This window comes from Arachis ipaensis, chromosome B5 (genome assembly GCF_059453495.1).
Source record: "Arachis ipaensis isolate K30076 ecotype BB chromosome B5, ASM5945349v1, whole genome shotgun sequence".
Taxonomy (NCBI): domain Eukaryota; kingdom Viridiplantae; phylum Streptophyta; class Magnoliopsida; order Fabales; family Fabaceae; genus Arachis; species Arachis ipaensis.
The window spans coordinates 154922539-154945250 of NC_142440.1; the positions used below are offsets into that span (position 1 = coordinate 154922539).

Here is a 22712-nt window from a genome sequence, read left to right on the forward strand (position 1 = left end):
ACAGAGATGTCAATGAGTTATAGCTCAAATGACATAGTCTCCTCATACTCAATTAAGAGATCGCAGATTCGAGTCTCCTATCTTTGGTTAAAAAAAACAGAGATCCATACACTAGTATTTAAAAAAAAAAGATAATTTCTAATCAATTAATACGTAATTTATCCTCTATGACATGTTAATTTTTTTATTTAGTCACTAACTACATTATTAATTTGGATTTTTCAAATTTAACCAAAGTTAATATTTAGGATCACTTTATAATTAAGTTATTCTTTAAACGTATACCCTTATTGTATAATTAAGTTTATTCTTTAAAATTTTTTGTTCGCCTCCTTTTTTTGTCAATGTTAGAAGTGAGACTCGAATAATTCGAGAACTCTAGGTGAGGAGGGGAGATTATGCCATTAGACTATAGTTCAAATGATATAGTCTTCTCTCTTCTTCGCCTCCCTTATCCGTCCACTTTCTGCATCTTTGATTCAATGCTTCTCTGCATATTTAAAAATTGGATAATGATATATCTTTCTACATCTATTTTTTCTTAATTATTTTATCATTAAATTATTGTTAAGGTTGCAAGTGTGAGGAGTATAAGGAATTAGTCATACGTCGAAAAAAATATAAATAAGTGAAGAGTATATAAGATGAGAAACCTATTAACTTGATGCTTAAAGATTTAAGTTGGATGTGACATTTTCTCATCTTGTATTCTCTCATTTTGATTCCTCTCTGAAAACGCAACACTCAGCGCAAAATGATAAAAATTTACTTTTATATTTATTTATTATTCAAAATGATGAAATTATTAATGAATGCTAAATACAACAAGTTTGAGCTAATTTTTTTTATTATCTTTCTAATATTATTATTTTTTCGAATCATATCATTTTGATTTAACCTCCAAAATTCTTTTTTATTTGTTTGCTAAACAACGTAGCACAAATAATGATAAATTGAGATCTCTTTTAAAATTCATTTACTTTACTATTTTGCACAGACAAAATATTAATGACATGGAATTATTTTCAACTCTAATTTTTTATTATCTTCCTTATATTACTGTTTTTTCAATTATATCATTTTGATTTAACTTCCAAAATTCTTTTTTATTTTATTTGCCCAACAACATAGCACAAACAATAATAACTTGAGATCTATTTTAATATTCATTTACTTTACTATTTTGTACAGGCAAAATAGTAATGATAAGTAATTATTTTTAACTTAGATTGTTTATTTTTTTTTAAATTAGTAGAATCTAGTATTGTTTAATGAGTAATAATTATACATTTATGTTTGTAATTGCAAATACAATTTAAGTGCTCACAATTTAGATGGCTTTCCTTTTATTCTATTTAGGTTTGTGATATATATTCTCAATCAATCAATTTGATTGGTTTGATATTTAGTCCTATATATTGGAAATCTTGATTAGGAGAGAAACAAATAGAACGACAAAAATATAATACCATTGAAATTTTTCTAAATTTGTATGTAGGAATTTAATTTATTTTTCATTATATTTTACGAGGCACATCACAAGCGCAAAACCCTATCCTCTATTGTTCCATCTTCATCTTTAGTGCAAATGGCAACCTATAGCAATCAGATTCTTAAGGATCTTGTATTGGAAATTCTAACAAAATTACCTGTTAAGTTTTTGAAGCGATTTAGTTGCGTACATAAATTTTAGCTAAATTTACTTGAGAATTCTGATTTCAAGAACATATACTACGAGAATTTAAAATCTAAAACTACTTATTCATCGTTTCTCCTTCTATGGAGATATTTTCGTGATGGAAACGTCTATGAAAATGATGTGCATTTACTTTCTGGAGAAAAGTATGAAAACATGGTTACGTTAGTTTTGCCAAGTCTGTTTGAAGAAATTGGCTTTTATAGAGTTATAGACTGTGTTAATGGTATCATATGTCACTATAAAGAAGATGGTCTTAATGTAAAAATAGGACTTTAGAATCCAAAACTGACGAGTATAAAATTATTCCGCCGGGTATTACTGATGATGAGCCCGGCTTTGATCGGCGTGTAAGTGTTCATGGATTTGGTTATGATAATGTGAATGATGATTATAAAGTTATTCAATGTGTATATTATATTTATGGTCAAACTTTTTTACAAGAGCCTGTTCTAATAATTTGAAAAATTTATAGTCTAAAAAATAATTGTTGGAAGAAACTTGATCTTGAACTGACTAAGAAGGAATATATACATGATGCTTCTGTAGCATACTTGAATGGAGTATGGTAACCAGTATGCCACTAATGGACTTGAAGAAGAACAAGTACTTGTGTCATTTAACCTCAGCACCGAAACATTATTTCGAACCACATCAATTGTTTGGCTGCAAGAAAATGATGATAGCCCTATCAGAACTTTGGCGGTGCTCAATGAGTCTGTTACTCTGATTTCCTCTTTTGCTAAGAATAATCGCATTGAAATATCCATTTTGGGTGAAGTTGATGTGAAGAAATCTTGGGTGAAGCTTTTCACATTTGAACTCTTTTCATTACAACTTTGTCATCCAATGAGAATGGGCAACAAATGTGATCTAATATTTTTTATCAGAAACTACAACAGTGAATTGGTTTTCTTTGATGTCATCACGGGCAAAGTAATTCACAATATTAATATCAAAACAAGTATGTTTAGTACATGAATTTATAAGGAAAGCCTCCTCTCTTTCATCAAAGAAATTAATTGATTAGTAAATATACAAATTTAAATGTAAGATGTACTTAAATCGGGTATAAAAAAAATATGTAAACTTTTTAAGATGAAAACTAATTTTAATATTCATGTTAGTAGTTAAAATTGATTTGATAAGTCAACTTGTATTACATTTTAATATTCTGAAATAGTCAATTATGTTTTATATTTTAAAAAATATGACTCTTGGTGTTAGAAAATAATAAATTTTGGATATCTGAAAATATGCTATAAAAGAAGCTATAAATATGCTACTCTTATGATTCATTGGATTTCATAGTATAAATGAAAATAAAAAAAGCTATAAAAGACGAGTGTTGAGAAATTTTAATAAATATAGAAAATATTAGAATATAAATAAATATTTTTTAATATAGAACACTTTAAAATAAAAAATGCAACATTTTATTTTTTTAAAATAAATATAAAACATATAAATACATAAAAATATAAATCTTTTCTATTCATTAAGACTAATTATTATGTTGTAAATTTTATTATAGTAAAAATTCATATTAAAATGTTATTTTTAATTACAATATATTAAATATAAAATAATTAAATATTATTTTAAATTACTTGACAAATACCATTCTAAATATTGAATAGTAAAAAAATTTGGGTAATGCATGCTCATAAATTATATTATGGTAGTTAACTATTTAATTTTATTCATATATCATCAATTTAATCAGTTATATATGACAAAAAGTTATACTATGCAATATATTTGTTTATTATGAATTTCTTTTCATGCTCGTATAAAACACAGATCTATACATTATATTTAAAAAAAATAATTTTTAACCAATTAACACATAATTTATTCTCTCAATTTTTTTATTTAGTCACTAATTAACTACACTATTAATTTCGATTTTTAAATTTAACCAAAGTTCGTTGATATTTAGGAATACTTTATAATTAAGTTATTCTTTAAATGTATGTCCTTATTGTATAATTAAGTTTATTTTTTAAAATTTTTTTTTTACTTTTTTTTTTTTAAGTTAGGAATGAGATTCAAATAACCCGAAATTTCTAAGTGAGGAGGAAAGACTATGCCATTAAAATTATAGTTCAAATGGTATAGTCTTTTCTCTTCTTTGCCTTCCTTGTCCGTCCACTTTCTACATGTTTGATTCAATGCTTCTCTACATCTTTAAAAATTGGATAATCATATATCTTTCTACATCTAATTTTTTTAATTATTCTATCATTAAATTATTGTTAGGGTTGCAAGTGTGAGGAGTATAAAGAATTAGTCTTGAAAAAATATGAATAAGTGAAGAGTATATAAGATAAGAGACGTATTAACTTGACGTTTAAAGTTTTGAGTTGAATATAACATTTTCTCATCTTGTATTCTCTCATTTTGATTCCTCTCTAAAATCTTCTGGTAGTAGCGCAAAATGATAAAAATTTACTTTTATATTTCTTTATTATTCAAAATGGTAAAATTATTAATGAATGATAAATAAAACAAGTTTGAACTGATTTTTTATGATCTTGCTAACATTACTATTTTTTCAGATCATATCATTTTGAGTTAACCTCCAAAATTCTTTTTTATTTAGTTGCCAAATAACGTAGCACAAATAATGATAAATAGATCTCTTTTAAGATTCATTTATTTTACTATTTTGTACAGGCAAAATATTAATGACATAAAATTATTTTCAGCTCTAATTTTTTATTATTTTCCTAATATTACTATTTTTTCGAATCACATAATTTTGATTTAATCTCCAAAATTTTTTATTTTATTTGCCCAACAATATAGCACAAATAGCAATAACTTTAGATCTATTTTAAGATTCATTTACTTTCCTATTTTGTACAGACAAAATATTAATGATAAGTAATTATTTTTAACTTAGGTTGTTTATTTTTTAGAACTAGTAGAATCTAGTATTATTTAACAATAAACTAAGCTTAATGAGTAATAATTATACATTTATGTCTTTAATTGCAAATCAAGTGCTCACAATTTAGATCGGCTTTCCTTTTATTCTATTTAAGTTTGTGATATATATTCCCAATCAATCAATTTGATTGGTTTGATATTTAGTCCTATATATGGGAGATCTTGATTAAGAAAAAAACAAATAGAGCGACAAAAATGTAATACCATTAAAATTTTTCTAAACTTATATGTTGGAATCTAATTTATTTTTCATTACATTTTACGAGGCACACCACAAATGCAAAACTCTATCCTCTATTGTTCTATCTTCATCTTTAGCGCAAATGGCAACTCATAGCGATCATATTCCTAAAGATCTTGTATTGGAAATTCTAGCAAAATTACCTGTCAAGTCTTTGAAGCGATTTAGTTGCGTACATAAGTCTTGGCTAAATTTACTTGAGAATTCTAATTTTAAGAGCATGTACTATGAGAATTTAAAATCTAAAACTACTCACTCATCGTCTCTCCTTCTATGGAGATATTTTCATGACGAAAGAAGCGATGGAGACGTCTATGAATATGATGTGCATTTGCTTTCTGGAGAAAGGTACGAAAACATAGTTACGTTAGTTTTGCCAAGTTTGTTTGAAGACAATGGTTTTTATAAAGTTTTAGACTGTGTTAATGGTATCATATGTCACTATGAAGAAGAAGGTCTTGATGTAAAAATAGGACTTTGGAACCCCAAGACCGACCAGCGTAAAATTATTCCTCCGGGTATTACTGATGATGAGCCCGGCTTTGATCGGCAAATAAGTATTCATGGATTTGGTTATGATAATGTGAATGATGATTATAAAGTGATTCAATGTGTATATTATATTCATGGTCATACTTTTGTAGAAGAGCCTGTTCTAACAATTTGGCAAATTTATAGTCTAAAAAGTAATTGTTGGAAGAAACTTGATCTTGAAATGACTAAGAAGGAAGATATATATAATGCTTCTGTAGCGTACTTGAATGGAGTATGCCACTGGTGGGGTAGCGAGTATGCCACTAATGGACTCGAAGAAGAACAAGTACTTGTGTCATTTAATCTCAGCACTGAAACGTTTCAAACCACATCAATTGTTTGGCTGCAAAAAAATGATGATATCCCTATCAGAAGTTTGGTAGTGCTCAACAAATCTGTTACTCTGATTTCCTCTTTTGCTAAGAATAATTGCATTGAAATATCTATTTTGGGTGAAATTGGTGTGAAAGAATCTTGGGTGAAACTTTTCACACTTGAACCCTTTTCATCAGAATTTAGTCCAATGAGAATGGGCCACAAATGTGATCTAATATTTATCGGAAACCACAACAGTGAATTGGCTTCCTTTGATGTTATTACGCGCAAAGTAATTCACAATATTAATATCAAAACAAGCATGTTTGGTACATGGATTTATAAAAAAAGTCTCTTTTCTTTCATCAAAGAAATTAATTAATTAGTAAATATACAAATTTAAATGTAAGATGTATTTAAATGGGGTATAGAAAGAGTATGTAAACTTTTTAAGATGAAAGTTAATTTTAATATTCATGTTGATAGTTGAAATTGATTTGATAAGTCAATTTGTATTACATTCTAATATTTTGTGAAGGATTACCATGTGTTCATAACACGCAGCGGAAGAAAAGAAGTAATCCTAAAGATCTATTTTTGTACTTAAATTTTATTCCAATAATGTAATATATGTATATATCAGATCTAAATACCTGGGTACGCTAGTAAAAATCTTTTTCTCCTTCGATGGTACAAAGGCGCTATACGTATTCACACCGAGACCAACATTTGCTGTCAACTCCTTGACCAATGGACATCTGATCTAAAATTAAGAAACCTCATGCAACTCTTTGCACACCATAAAATTCTTCTCCAAGAATTAGGCTCACATACATTTATGTGTGTAGAGGTAAAGGAATAAAACTCTTATTATTCTCGTCCGTTTCTCATGTTTTCCTCTACTCTTGGCATACATATATATAGTATGGGATTTGTTTCTGATTTTAAATTTGAATCTCAATTCAAATTTAAATCATATCTTGAAATTCCAAATTTGAATCCTTTAAATTTATGAATCATATCATAACTCAATTTGAAAACAGAATCAGTTAGGATCTTGTCCAAATTTAGAAATAGAATAACTAATTATTCTCAAATCTCATTTAATATTCTCAATTATCATACTATTATTATATTCTTGGTGCTAGCAAAGAATATAATAATATTCCATTTGAATTAATATAATTATTTATTTGATCAAATCAAATTAATAATTAAATAATTCTACAGCAAAGATTAAAACACTCGTTAGTGTGTGACCCCATAGGTTCAATACTAAGCGGGTAGTAAATTAGTCATACTAAATTTACTAATCAAGGTTGGCGTCTAGCAACACTCCTCAACGACCCGATAGTTTGAAGTAATATATTTTTACTAAGAACCTTAGAAGAACAAAGTATAATTCCTTCCATCTTTCCAGCTCTTGGTTAACCTTTAGAGTATGGTTTATTTGTCAAACTCTAACTTGTTACCATTATTATAATGAAATGTGAATGACTTAAAAACTCATTTCTTCATTCATTCAATTCCCTTGGCCAAGGTTTTATTCATCTCAGTCATTATAATCATAGAGCTCAAACTCTTTACCGAGAGTTGACGGATTCCTTATTGACTAATCATTAATTCTACAAGTATTTAAATCATACCCAATATCCATTCAACTAGCACCCTAGGGTATTAGGTGTCCGGAATCAAAGTATAATAAATACATTGTTAATTACTATGACAGTCGCAGGTCAAAGGAAACTCTATTACTATGTTCATCTTGAGAATATCCTATTGACAAATATGCGGTAATTATAACCATTAGGAATTCTCAGAGTGAGTTCAGTTCAATGGTCATATCTCTATATGCACCATCTATATATATAATTTAATAAATGAGATCTATTAATCTTCATCCAATGAAGACCATTATATATATATTGATCTTTTCGGATTATTAATATCCTTTTTAATAATCCTATGACCAAGAACAATTTAGATTAAATTATAAAAGATTTATCTCTCAATATTATGATCACTATCACAATAATAAATCTCTAAATTTAATCAAGGACGTTATTATATTAACATTTTAATATAATAACAATAACAAATTATTTGATACATGATTGATTGAGTTGTGGTCATACTTCTTATTCCCAACAATCTCCCACTTGCACGAGAGCCAATCATGATAGATTGGATCTTGGGCATACTATTATCTCAATAATCTCCCACTTGCACTAGAGCCAATCAATCATGTGTATAATTTTTAATGCACATTTGTGTTTATCAAAACTCTTTTGACCTTAAACACCTTTGCTCTTGAGCATGTTTGCTTGACTTTTTGTAAAATACACCTGGTGCATACTAAATATCACATTTTCTCAAAACATGAAATCTCCCACTACAATAGTGCATAATTTTATTTTAAGAACAATTCTTATTAAACATGATTATAAAAAATCTAAGTAACCATTAGATCTATCTTTATAGAATTGTATCATTATACAAATAGGCTACTTTTTTGAAAAGTTAGTTTGACGATCAAACCTTTTATACTTTTAGGAAAAAGTATATCCTCTATTGAGTGGTATACAAATTCTAATAAAAGTAATTGTACTCCCACTCTTTCTTTAAGATAGAATCCCTTTTCTAAAAAGGAGTTTAACCTCTTATCACAGACATTTTGTCATAAGAAGAGTGATAAAAATAATCTCATTATTTCTTTAGGGTAACCAATAAATCTCATTTATCGGACCTAATATCAATTCTATTGTTGTGCAATCTCTTAACACATATAAGACATCTCCAAACTCTAATATGCTTGAGTTTCAGCTTATGCCTTTTCCATATCTCATATGGGTAAAAAATTGATTTAGTGAGAAATTTGTTAATTTAGCCACATTTCTAAAATGTAGTCTAAATATTTAACAAACAGTGATATTCAACTAAATCAAATTTCATGTTTCTTAAACATGATGGAGTACATAGAGTACTAGTATTTATGCATGGAGAGAATCTCATTCTCTATTTAATAGAATATCAATTAGATATTAGAGATTTTACTTTAAACTCTTATAATAAAAATACTCAATATTTTTATTATTGGTCAAACCAATTCTTAAGAGCAATTTTGATTCGCATCCTCAATACTCATATTGAGTTTTTCCAAAAAGGCCACAACCTTAATCATATTAAAGCCAATTATAAATTGTTTGCAACAAAATAAATCTCCAAAAATATTTGCAAGAACAATTCTTGCTAAAGCCATTTGCTTAATGGCATTCCAACTTCAAAAGTTGTTTAATTCAAAATATATTGTCCAATACTCTCACTAGTTTAAATAAAATCTTTGATAGTCATACTATCTTACTTTGGGCACCACATCTTCTCAAAATATTCAACAATAAATAGTAGGGAGATGCCTTTGAAATTAGAACTTATGGCTGTCCAAACAACCCATGTAAAATAATATTATAGATACTTCACAAGTACTAACTATTTCATCACCAATTTTATTGAACAATATTATTTCAATAGGATTATCATGTCCATGATAACCTTTTCATACATAAGAACCATTCTCAATGTATAGCCAATTTATTACTTTCAAGTATGCCATACTAAAGATGGACATATTTAAAAAATTTAAAATATGAAAGTAATTCTATATTTCTGCTAAAATTATTTAGAATCAAGAATGAGTACCTTGGTTGTCAAGTTGTTACTCATACCTATTCCAAATAAACATGATTAAATTGTATCTCATACAATTATAATCCTAAATAATTATCTGGTTGTCAGACAATTATTTAACTGAATTATATTTTATACCCCTAGGTTATCTAGGTTCAAGTATAAAATTAATTCTCCTTATACATCATTATATGCATAAATAAATTCTATCTTTGAGTACAAGTCTCCTGGTTGTTAGGTTGTTTCTTGTAAACAAGAGATAAATTTATTTTTGATAAAACTTCTAACTTTTAGGATTTATTTCAATTGTTAGAAAAATTTTTTTATCAGTACTCATAGATAAAATTTTATACTCCCAGGTTGTCTAGGCAAAATATAAAATTAAATCCTTAATACATCAAATGTATATACTGATTATTATCTTGAAAATAAAACTCCTGGTTGTCAGGCCGCTCTTTATAATCAAGAACATTAGAAAAACTAATTTTCAAAATTATAGTGTTCAAAACACATCAATCAAATCAAAATTTGATTTTTCATGTACTAACGTTTAGCCTTAAAAAATTATCAAATCAAATTTGACCTTTATATACACTTATATATATATATATATATATATATATATGAAACAAACAAAAGATATTTTTCATTTTATTCCTTTTATTGTGATCAAAATCACAATAAAATTTAATATATAAATAAAATCAAACAAAATATTTGATTATAAATATAACTTTATATTAAAAGAATGATAATTTAATCACAATTAAATAATTAAAATAAATTAACTATTAATTTATTAAAAATCCATCTCAATAGAAATAAATATATTACATGCTTAAAAACAATTTAAATTAATCCTATTAATTCACAAACATTAAGAAAATAGGAATAAAAATTTAAACAAAAAAAGCCAAAACTCTGATACCACTGAAGGATTACCATGTGTTCATAACACGCAGCGGAAGAAAAAAAAGTAATCCTAAAGATCTATTTTTGTACTTAAATTTTATTCCAATAATGTAATATATGTATAGATCAGATCTAAATACCTGGGTACGCTAGTAAAAATCTTTTTCTCCTTCGATGGTACAAAGGCGCTATGCGTATTCACACCGAGACCAACATTTGCTGTCAACTCCTTGACCAATGGACATCTGATCTAAAATTAAGAAACCTCATGCAACTCTTTGCACACCATAAAATTCTTCTCCAAGAATTAGGCTCACATACATTTATGTGTGTAGAGATAAAGGAATAAAACTCTTATTATTCTCGTCTGTTTCTCATGTTTTCCTTGACTCTTGGCATACATATATATAGTATGGGATTTGTTTCTAATTTTAAATTTGAATCTCAATTCAAATTTAAATTATATCTTGAAATTCCAAATTTGAATCCTTTTAAAATCCATTTTAAAATAGTCTAGTTCATGTTTTTTTATATACATTGAATTATTTGTTTACTGTGTACTACACCTTTTCTTTATTAAATCTAACTACTTTGTAATTTTTATTTTATTTTATAGATTATTTGGTATATATTAATATATAACAAAAAATATGAGGTTCGTTTTATATAATTTTTTTTGTTTTATAGATTATTTGGTATATATTAATATATAACAAAAAAAATATATGAGGTTTGTTTTATATAAGTTAAATATATTCATAAATAATTTATTTTAAAAATATATTTCAGACATAAATACAAAAAAATAGATATTTAATATTTCATCTAGTGTATGTATTTGTAAGATGCATAAGAAATATTTAATATTTCATCTATATCTAAAGTATTTTTAACAAAAAAAATTCTTCAATATATTAAATTTTAAATCAAACTCAATTTATATCTTTTTATTCGTGTGAATAATAAACAATAGTACATAACAAAAAATCACAAAATAATTGGTTTAATTAAGAAAAAAATTATAATATGCAATAAATTAATAATGTCTTAATTTTTATGAGAAAATGTGCATACACATTTTTTTATCTCCAACATTGATCGTTGCACATCTATATATTGTATTTTTGTTTTGTATCAAATAAAATTTAAATATTATTTAAATTTTAATTTTAATGCACTGTCAGTGTAAAGTAATTTTAATTACATAACGTCACATTATTAGCAAAAATAACTATTTTTCATATTGATCGCGTGTATGATCATCCAAAAGAACGAATATAATTGCACGGCTATGTAAAACGTTTTACACTGTTAGTGCATTAAAATTAAACTCATGTTATTTATCTAATAATTTATATCAAACTACAAAAAAAATAAAATAATACAATTCACAATAAAAAAAAATACTAATTGATTATATAGTACCTAATCATTGCAATTTATCAAAGACTTCTTTATACGCAACATTAATCGTATAATTTTTAGAGATTTTCTCATAATTCTAAATTAAAATCTTTATCTCTTACCTGCTCTTAATTTTTAAAAGCATTTAATATCGCAATATGCAGTGACAGGTCCAAAAAATTTTGATAGTAGAGGTAAAATATATATAACATTATAATAATTTTTATAATAAAAATATTATGTTTACATAAAAAATTAGCTATCAAATAATCTATTATAAATTTGTGTATAAATATATATATCATTTAACTTATTTTTAATATATATTTTGTATTTATAAATTTATATTTTAAGATTTATTATGTACATATAAATAATTATTTTATGTATACGTAGCCTGTTATTATAATTAAATTTTATTATTATAAAATATAATTAGTTTTTAAAATATCTAATTACAAATTAAAATATTAAATAGTAATTTAAATAATAATATATAATTTAAAATTTAATTTTTATATTTCATATTTTAAAACCTTGACAATATAATTAAAATATCTTTTTTTGTATATGTCTTTAAACAATCATTTATAACTCAACTTTCATACAATTAGCTCTTGATGATATTCATAGTTAAAAAAGTTCATTCAATTAGTGTAGTTATTATGAAAAAAACTAAAGCTAATTTTAAAAGAAGAAACACAAATGGATAGATAATATTCTTTCGAATCAATTTCTAAGAAAAAACACCAATCTTATTTAAATTTGAAAATTGATTATTATAATGGACATCTAATATAAAGTTCTCAAATTGGCTATCAAGTGTCGAAAGTTGAATAAAAAATTATGGAAGTCACTCATATAAAGACGTTTAAGACGTCTTTTTTTAAAGACGATTTTTTAATAATTAAAATTCAACTTATATAATCGATTAAACTGTGTTATTTTTGTCAAAATTAGACCAAATAAATTAGTTTGACCGAAGAATTGATAAAGTAAATCTTAAACCGTCTAAATTAATATTTTTTATAAAGATGATTACAATACTCCTATTATAAATAATGACTTAATATATATATTTTAAATTTTAAATCCTAACTCTTCTCTTCTCTCTATGCAGTCATAAGATTAGAATTTAGAATTTTAAAAATTAATATATATAATAAGAGGATTTTAGTCATTTTTTATAATAAGAGTATTATAGTCATTTTCTATAAAAAAAAATTATTAGTTTAGATCAGTTCAAGATTTGATTTACCGATTTTTCGGTCAAACCGGTTTGTTTGGTCTAATTTTGACAAAAATAACATAATTTGATCGATTATATAAGTTGAATTTTAATTATTAAAACACGTCTTTAAAAAAATGACATTTTAAGCATCTTTACGTGAGTGACTCCCAAAAATTATTGTAGGGTCAAATTTAATAATTTAGTACAAAAAATAAATATTATTATTATATACTACTCAATAAAATTTTAAATTGTAGTGAGGAGTACTTACCCCCACACCTACATGAGTGGATCTTTCCCTGGCGATATGTATTTTTTGGCTCACCTACGACATAATTTGCATGGGAAATTGTTAATCATTTGTCAAGAACTCGTCCGGAATTATCGCCCACATATATTGACGAAGACCAATTGTCACCTCCAACAGTTATCAAGTGAAGACCTCTATCAAAAGTACCGTAAGTCTGACCTGCTTATTTAAAGTCGTTGATCATATATGATAGATTTTAGGAAGCGGATATGGTGTTCCATTGTACTTTTATGGAATTACAGTGTATCAAGCTTTTCTATCGTAGAGATTTAATTTAAACTATTGGAAGGGCCAAGATGTAAGGAGTTGTAGTTATTGTGCAGCACATTGGAGTAAAGAGTATGGAAGGCAGTCAACAGGCCCAACAATTGAGCTTTGCTGGAGGAGTGTAAATGTCTTCTTTCTCCAAGTGGCAATCATATTGCCACTTAAACAAGCTGCACCAAGTTCGAACTCCAGCTGAGACTGGGATGAGGTTTGATAAAACCTCAAAGTGTGGGTGTGTGGGTGTGTGTTGTGATATCTAGGATTGGGGGTTGTCCAATTCACTTGACAAAAAAAAAATGTCTTCTTTCTCCATTAGTGTTAGGCGGCAAGAGGCAAGATTAGCCACAGTTGAGGTCGAGGCCAGCCGAGCCAATGCTGTTGTGGGGCCTTAATTAGGTATAGGCGTTGGGTTGATTGGGCCAGTGGAGGATGGACCCTGCAAGGAGAGTCGGTTGTGGAATAGACAGTGTAGGTGAATTCTTAAGCAGATGGATTTGGGTCTGTAGCTGAAAAACGTGGGCCTTTGCCAAACCAAAGAAAAAAAAATAGAGTTGTTAACTGAATGGTAAAATGTTAATTTTCATTGATAATTTAAGTTATGACTTAGATTGTGAATGTGTATGCTAAAAAGTTGGTCAGTACTATTTTTTTGTATGGTTATTTTTATGTAAACCTTTAATTATTAACCATCCGATGGTGTAGAATGTAATGTAATCGGAAAAGAATAACTCTATTTCATGGAAATGCCTAAGTCTTTGTTCCTGTATTTTGACAAAAGGAGTTGAATACTATGGATGTAATTGATTTAGCGCGTTTGAATTAAAAGTTACACGTTCAATTATGTAGAAAATCTAAATTTATTGTTTGCCTTATTTTTTTATTTGTTAACACAAACGTGGTTGGATGCGTTATACTCTCGCTTAATCTTTTTATTTGTTAACACAAACGTGGTTGGATGCGTTATACTCTCGCTTAATCGAAGCCAAAAATTGTGGCGCGTTTGATAGTAATAGTTGAAAAAGTGAAACAAAAAATCTATTTTATTTTTGCGAATTTTGTCCTTCATCCTTATGTGATGTATAATATTGTCTTTTTGTTAGGGATTTTTTAGTAGTCGTATATTATATTAAATTTTTAATAATTTTTACTAATACAAATTCTTTTATGAAAACTTTTTTCTGTTATTTTTTATTTGATTATGTATAATTTTTTATTTGATTTTGTATAAATTTTATTTTGAGTTCTTGAATTAAAGTGTACTTCGTTTATCGTTCTTAAATTTTTATGATATGAATTATTGAATCCTTTAAAAAGACTAAATTAAATAAAAAGTAAAGTACTAAAAAATGAGTACCGAACAAAAAAAAGATTAAGAGTATTAAATTTCAGGACATAAGTTTAAGTTCTTTTAAGAAAAAACTATAGTGAAAAGAGAGTTTTCACCTGAAAAAATATAATGTGTAATGGTTTTGGGCTATAATGTACTATAATTCGTTTTGATCTTTTATTCGCTAAGAAAGGGAAGATAAAATTTACGTAATGTTGATACGATACGGGTTTGGTTAGTTTCATTTTATAAGTTAGACTCCATGTTAATAATTTTTTGTTTATTAGTTTACGAATAAGCGAATCGTTGACCCTTCTTTTGGATTCTACGAGCAAGCAAGAAGATGGGTAGTAGTGGATAGTTTGCAGCCTTTTAGGGCTTACTTGGTTATAGAATCACATATGTTTTCGTACAATGGTTTAGTGAAAAATGAAAGTAAAAACTGATGAAGAAGGCATAAGTAATAAGAGAGAGTATGGTTAAAACGGTAGTAAGAAGAAAGGTAGAACGTGTGTGATGGATGATGGATGCAAAGTTACCAGCTAGCGGCCACGTTGACTAGTCGATCCGGCACCAGAACCCCTACCTCGGCTTCCCTGTCCCTGCGAGTAAAACCTCTCTTCAAGAATGTCATTGCAGTCGGTGAGATGCTTGACCCTAGCTTCCAAAGTGGTAATTTACCTTGCAACGTCTATGTATTTGGCCCTCCATTCATGGACAATGTCATAGTTATAATCGTGAACATAGATATCCAGCATAGAACAGAGTTTTCTGATGCAAAGCCGGGCAACATCCTCCCAACTTATAGCCGGATCGCGACCAACGGCTCATAAGATGGTGGGGAAACGATAGAGACGATGTGACGGTAGCATCCGCGTCCATCATGGTATGTCTGCATTAGGCACCTGTAAATGGGGTTCGGTATGTCAAGCTTGTCGCAAGCTTTGTCGAGCATCCCGGCGTGTATTAGAGGATCCTTAAGCGGCTTGTCCGGAACAACTGCATGACATGTGTAGAGAAGGAGGCGCTAGGTTATACGTTAACGAGAAAAACGAGAAATAACATGTGCCTAGATTTGAGTATGTTAATGATAAAATAGCAATGCACTACTTACGTCCCGAAGGTTGTGGGTTGACCATCTCCTCTTCATCATGGTACCTAGCCTGCAGGGCTCTCAAGGTGTTCTTTTCTTTTCCACGCCGACCATCTGGCTGTACGGGGGTTCGGCGCCTCGCCGTCGGCAATGCGCTTTTTCCCAACATATCCCTGTTCCCTCCTCCGAAGTAGACCAGCCATGCGTCCAAAGCCTCTTCTAGAGTGTCGTGCCTCTACCAGCTGCAGTACTGGTGCTCATGTGTTTGTTCAAGGAAGTCCTCACGGCATGTGTAGATCCCAGGCACCCATCCCTGGTAGACACAGTAATAATATGGTGAAATTCTATCCTGCATGTTTGAGTAGCTTGTGGTGGTTTGGGTGGTGTGGAGTGGCAAATGCGATGTGGTTTATATACGCGTTTGGAGTGGATGAATGAGTTGGTCAAAGTGGCAAAGTTGACAGGGGGCTGAAACGGGTGCAACATTGAGTCTGGCAGTTATAGCTTTGCAGGGGAATCCGATTCCCCTATGGCCATGTTGGAACGGTTGAATGATTAGACTAAAGGGCATTGAGATTTAGGAAGTATTGGTTGGAGGGCCTTGCACATGAACGAGGAAGGGTTAAGTTGTTTATGACATGGCCTGATTTTGAATTACAGCATGATTAATATGGAATGTCGTAGTAAGGATTAGGAGGGAGTTGTTGAAGTATGAAATGGCATTGCTTTAAGATCATGGGGGCAGCAGTAAGGTTGTTGCGGCTCGCTCATTAAAGAGGACATAGGATCGTGTCTCCTCAGAGGAGTAATTAATGATGGTATTACGGCATCCGACTGACATGGTGACATTGATTTTGTAAAGACATTCGTTAAGGAGAGAGGTGGTGCGATCTGATATATTTTGTAGTAATTAATTGGATATAAAAGCGTGAACGTCAGCTTTCCTTTCCTGGTAGTAAGCGACCAAAAATAAGGTAGGTTGCATTTAGTTTTCACCGAATTTGAATGGTTAAAATTAACTTTAGCACAAGGTGATTTGCGAATAGGAAAGCTCAAATTAAATTAGCGGGAATCTAAGCGGTATTCCCACTTTATGCACATGTCTTGTGTTGTGTGAAGGAATGGTATTCTCGAGAAATGGGAAGCATGTGGTCAGATAGAGAATCAAAGAGATATGATTGAATGACAACTCTGATATTACAACATAGTAAACTACTTAACTTTTCTATATCTTATGCAGAAGGATTGATGCCAGGTACAAATTAAAAAACAGGCGTTCATAATTTTGAAGGAAAATAGTGAAAGAAAATCTTATGAAATTGACTTGTGGATTTGAATATCGGATTATGGAGAAGATAATGTATATGAAAGTGTTACCTGCGAGAGTGTTGGAGCAATGCCAGTGGAGAGTTGCCTTTAGTTGCTCCAGTCGTTTATTAATTGGAACGAATAAAATTAAGAGTCATTACATGACTTTTGTTATAATAACGTTATTAAGTTTTATAAATTAAAAAATAATTTAATATTATAAGTTAACAATATACAGAAATAAAATTTAATAATTTGGTAAATAAGCAAAATAATAATGACTATATGGTTCAAGCTTAAAGTAAGTATGAACTACACGCAACGTAAACGAAAAACATAGTTAAACTCAATACCTAAAGACGTGAAAATACAAAATGCTTAATTTTTAGAATAATTTTATTAAAGATTTGAACTAAAGTAATTGTCTGGCAAAAATTTGTAGTATTTAAGAAACAAATGTAATGTAATGAATCCAGGTCTAAGCGCATAGCATCAAGCAGATATAAATTGAGTTTTAATTAATTAACAACACTGCTTAATCGAAAATATAGTTAAAGTATAATCTAGGAACTAATGGCCAATAATTTAACAAATACTTCAATTGACTTGGACTTGTTTTTGCCGATGGCAACAGAGATAGGAATAACTATGTTATTACAAAATTTTCATACATGTTGCACATAAGACAAAACAAGTTGTAAAAATTCTTTTTTTTTTATAAGTGGTACCGATAAATAATAATAGAATTTAGCACATTGAGTAACTTTATGAGTAACAGGATAGAATAATACAGTTAAATATTTGTTTGAAAAATTTTGCAAAGTTATTAGAGAAAAGTTAAAATAATAGTTGTATAATTTGAATTTAATAGAAGTAGTGTAGATAAAGAGTGTTAGAGTTGAGGATGACTAAAAATTTGATTATATGTTTTATTACAGAATTTTAAAACAAGTTAGACAAAACTAAAAAAGGTTGTAAAATTTACCGCGAATATATCTTGTATTTATGTACGATAATAGAGTTTACCATGTTTAAAGATAGATTTAAAATAGTTTTTAACTAAGTTATTAGATGATTTTTAAAATTGAATGAAATCTTAGTACTACAACTATTCGTAACCTAGTAGTTAAAAAAAAAGAGGAAACTCGCGACTAGTACTCTCTTTTAGTACGATATAATTTTGTCACGGTTGTCATAATTTATGGTTTAACTTTTTTTAGTTTTACGCTATTCTATCTAATACGATGAATAAATCATATTATAAAAAGATATTAATACCCTAAAATTGTTTTTTATAACAAGATAATCACATCTATAAATTAACTTTAAGCAAAATAAGATGAAGAGCTAAAGAGTCGTATAAATAGTTCCTATTGTTCTTGATGGTGTTAGGCATTAAAAATAATATTTCTCTGTCTAAATAGTAAAGTATCAATTGACGTCATTTCAAATAAGTAAAAGATCGAGTTAAACTTTAGGAAACATTTCAAGTGCACCGGGAGTATCGATGCACCAGTTATTTTAACTGTTGATCTGAATTATAAAAAATATATATAATATATATTGATAGAGATCAACGATTAAAACAACTGGTGCACCAGTACTCTCCGGTGCACTTGAAATGCTTCCTAAACTTTAATCTGAGTACAAAAAAACTAAAATGTAAATTTTATTATAAGAATATTAAAGTATCGTTTAATTTGAGAAATGCAATTTATTAATTTCCATTCTACAGAGAGTACAACATAATTTCATTAATGGTTACAATGATCTAGATCTATTTATGCAACTTAAACTTTCCTAGGAAAGTATAAATTTAGTTTAATTCGCAAAACCAATAAAAAATGTTTTCATTTTTTTTAACCTTTGACAAAAAGAGTAATGATTAAGAATTTTAATTTTTGTTCCTAGTTCTCCTAATAATATTTAAATCCGTAAAAATTTAGATGTATAGATTGTTTTGTAAAACCGAAAAGTCGAACCAGGTACTAACATTAGCCATGAATATAAATACACGCATGATTTCGTAAGGTTTAAATTTGCATGCGCATGTCAGTATGTATTTTGTACTGGTAACTAAATTTGTGGCTAATTTTGCTGGATGAGTTAAGCTTGCTAATATTTTCTAACATTTAAAATTGGCAAAGTTATACAATATTATTTACATTTTAGCAAGGTTGCGAGAACCGAATTGGTCGTCGAACCGGTCAAATGACTGGTTCAATGGTTCAATGGTTCAACCGTAGTTGAATCGGTTTAATTAAATATAGAGTGAAATTATAAAAAATTGAATACATAATTTTAAAAAGTTAAATTCAATAATTTTTAAACTAATAAGATTCAAAATTTAACAATTTCACAAAATGAACAATACATAATTTATCATTAAAAGGTCATAAACAACTTCAAATGACAATATTCAAAACGCACATAAATGACAAATGACAAACACAATGTTTTGCAACCAAAAGAGACAATATTCAACAAACAATACTTCAACTAAACAAAGACACTACTCATCAGAAGTCATAATCATCATTAAGTGTTCCGATGTCTCCATCATAAACAGGTAATCCAAAGCCAGCATCTTCAGAAATACCACCAAAAGAAGTATTTGAGGATTCAATTACAACATCAAGCATATCCACTTCAACTTCCATGTCTCCACCATCTAATAAAATAGAAAGAAAACTCAATAAGAAATCAATGTTAATGACATGTATCTTTATGGAAGGAAACAAAGTTTTCTATGTCACTCACCATTAGGATACGAAGGCATAGCATTATCAGTGTATATTAAACTTTCAATGCCTTCAACATCTCCATTAGTAAATTCAGGATCATCCTCATCTGCCATTACCCAAAAATCTACTGTGTCAATGCTTTGAATGTCAATTGGGTCATAATTCCTCTTCTTTCGATGCAACCTAATTGAAGGCATAGGTTATAGGTGACATAAACAATGTCACTTAGCCTTTGATGCTCTAATCGGTTCCTCCTCTTTGAATGGATTTGTTCAAAAAGACTCCAGTTCCTCTCACATCCAGATGAAGAAGAGGTTTGATGAAGAAGACGGACTGCCATTTTTTGCAAATTCGGAGCACTCCCACCGTGTAGCCTCCACCATTCACCTACGTAGATATAAAAATCAAATACTTTTTAATGTTTACCAATTATCACCCAACATAATAAACTTTGAATAAGTCAAATAAGTCAAATAACTAAACTGAACTTGGATATGAAATAAGTCAAATAACTTACCAGGTTCGAGTCTTGATGCCACTCTCTTAGCACTTTCCCTCCCAAAACTTTCTTTACAATCTCAATCCAGCTGTATCTCTTGCATTGCAGCAACGGAGTCATCACAAAGTGTTTCAACATCAAGCAAATCAAGTAAAGATCTCAAAACATTTGCCTTCTCAACAAAACCCTCACTGTAGAAAATGCCCAGATTTAAAAAGTACGCTACCGCATGGAGATCACGCTTCAAATGCTTATCCCACCTCATTTTCAAGATACTCGTGTATGGCGTATAAGCAGCTTTCCGATTTCTGAACAATTGAACATGGTCTTGATAGCATTTTTTGCTCTTTGCATGCCTTCATACACGATTCCCAAAGAGGGTTTTTCATCAGCATCAACAAGCCTCAACAACTTAATAAGAGGACCAACAATTTTCACAGTGGTAAGACAGTCTTGCCAAAACTTACTGTCCAAGACAATTGAGCTAACAATCTTTCCATTAGCACTTTTGGATAACTTATGAGAAGTAAAATATTTGTCTACCATCAATGTCTGCAAATCTTCCTTGTGATCATATATACTTTTCAAAGTAATGAAAACAGTGGCAAAACATGTGACTCCTGGTCGAACAATTTCTATCCAACTTTTTCTTTTTCTAAGCCAAGACAATAAGATCATATGATTGTAGACAAACACAGTCATTTTTGAAGCACGGGAAGCAAGGTCAAATATATGAGGAATACTTGCAATATCTTTCAAAGTAAGATTGATACAATGGGCAGCACAAGGAGACCAAAATATATTTGGGTATTTTTCATGAATAAGTTTTCCAGCAGATACATAATTAGCAGCATTATCAGTGACCACATGCACAATGTTACTAGGCCCGACCCACTCAATAACATCAGCAAACAAATTAAACAATGCATTGGCAGTTTTTATCACATCAGAAGCATCAACAGTCTTAACAAATGACATACCAGCAGGACAATAAACTAGAAAGTTAATTAAAGTTCGTTGCCTTTGATCAGTCCACTCATCTGCCATCAGTGTACAACCGGTGTTTTTCCATGAGCTCCTATACTTTTCAACCAGCAATTGACACTCTCTCTTAAGATAAGCCAGCAAATGAACTCTCATTTCATCATATGACGGTCTCTTAAAACCAAGTCCAATTGCAGCAACACCATCCAATGCAGGTTGAAAGTAAGGTGATTGAATTGCATTGAAAGGAATACGTGCATCAACAATCTATTTGGCAAGTCCCAACTTAGCCTTGTGCACAATTTCTTTACTAGCCAAAACACTTCTCAAAGTCGGTTGAGATCCTGGAGTAGTTCTTTCTTTAAAGTAACTTTCAATTTGTGTAGCTACTACAGCTCTTTTCTTTCCTTTGTCTCCCGTTGTTGTAGGAACAACAACTTGTATAGGGTTAGGCGATTTAGCCTCTTGTGCAGGTGCTTCCCCACCATAAGCCTCCTCCTCAAATTTTCTTTTCTCCGTCTTATTTTTTTGTTTTCCATCAGAATCCTTTTGAATTGAAGTTCAACTTCTTTAGTTACTTTGCTACATACTTTGATTTGTCCAGGAATTTTCCCAAGATGATATTTCATCCTATATATCCCCCCTCCATTATAAGTATTCAAACAAAAGATACACGTATATTGTGCCTTATGATTTTTATCATATTTCATGTAACACCCTACCATATAGAGTCTTATGCTTAAGTCATAATTCAGAGATGGCAAGGTATTACAACCTCTAAAATAAAACTTAGTACGAATAGTATTGTGAAAATGATTATAACTAAGATCCTTTTTTAAAAAAAAGGGTAAAACAAAATTCGTAACTCGAAAGCGCAACACTCCGATCGATAACGCAATGAACAAGGAATAACCAACGCGAGATTATATATACAAGAGAGTGTCAAAAACAGGAATATCAAAATTCAAAATCCGGTTGCGAAGATAACCGGTCCGAGCATAGCAATATACACATATAAATAGAATAAGATACCCCAAGAAAACCCAAAGGGACACAATACAGAAAATCTATTCTCCAAAATCTCTTATAAGAGGAGTCATCACAGTTTGTATTATTCAATGGAGATAAAAGTATCTAAGCAAAATATATAGACCAAAACAGAGCCCCGAGAACAAAGGATCTTCGCTAATACTTCACAAAATCCGCAT

The 22712-nt window shown here is 29.2% G+C and overlaps 2 protein-coding genes and 2 pseudogenes across 2 annotated transcripts; 2 read left to right on the forward strand and 2 right to left on the reverse strand.

The window, feature by feature from the left end:
- Positions 1-1588: 1588 nt before the first annotated feature.
- On the forward strand, positions 1589-2722 carry LOC110272161 (F-box protein CPR1-like; annotated as a pseudogene).
- A 2252-nt stretch (positions 2723-4974) lies between these two features.
- On the forward strand, positions 4975-6123 carry LOC107641438 (F-box/kelch-repeat protein At3g06240-like). The gene has a single exon (XM_016344932.2). It carries the CDS (start codon positions 4975-4977, stop codon positions 6121-6123), a length of 1149 nt encoding a protein of 382 aa, XP_016200418.2.
- A 13673-nt stretch (positions 6124-19796) lies between these two features.
- On the reverse strand, positions 19797-22139 carry LOC107641439 (uncharacterized). The gene is made up of 3 exons (XM_088486576.1): positions 22028-22139; positions 20038-20178; positions 19797-19948 (listed from the first exon to the last, which is right to left on the reverse strand). The coding sequence occupies exons 1-3, from the start codon at positions 22131-22133 to the stop codon at positions 19797-19799; spliced, it is 399 nt and encodes a 132-aa protein (XP_088342702.1). The 5' UTR covers positions 22134-22139.
- On the reverse strand, positions 20788-22023 carry LOC148566298 (uncharacterized; annotated as a pseudogene).
- Positions 22140-22712: the final 573 nt, after the last annotated feature.

Bases quoted from the DNA above. Each gene is read 5' to 3' on its own strand.
- LOC107641438 (XM_016344932.2), top strand. From the start codon at position 4,975: ATGGCAACTCATAGCGATCATATTCCTAAAGATCTTGTATTGGAAATT.
- LOC107641439 (XM_088486576.1), bottom strand. From the start codon at position 22,133: ATGAAATATCATCTTGGGAAAATTCCTGGACAAATCAAAGTATGTAGC. The intron at 20,179-22,027 runs TAAGACGGAGAA...AGAGGAATTATG, and splicing joins TCTGATGGAAAACAAAAAAA to ACCCAATTGACATTCAAAGC. The intron at 19,949-20,037 runs GTGAGTGACATA...CTATTTTATTAG, and splicing joins TATGCCTTCGTATCCTAATG to ATGGTGGAGACATGGAAGTT.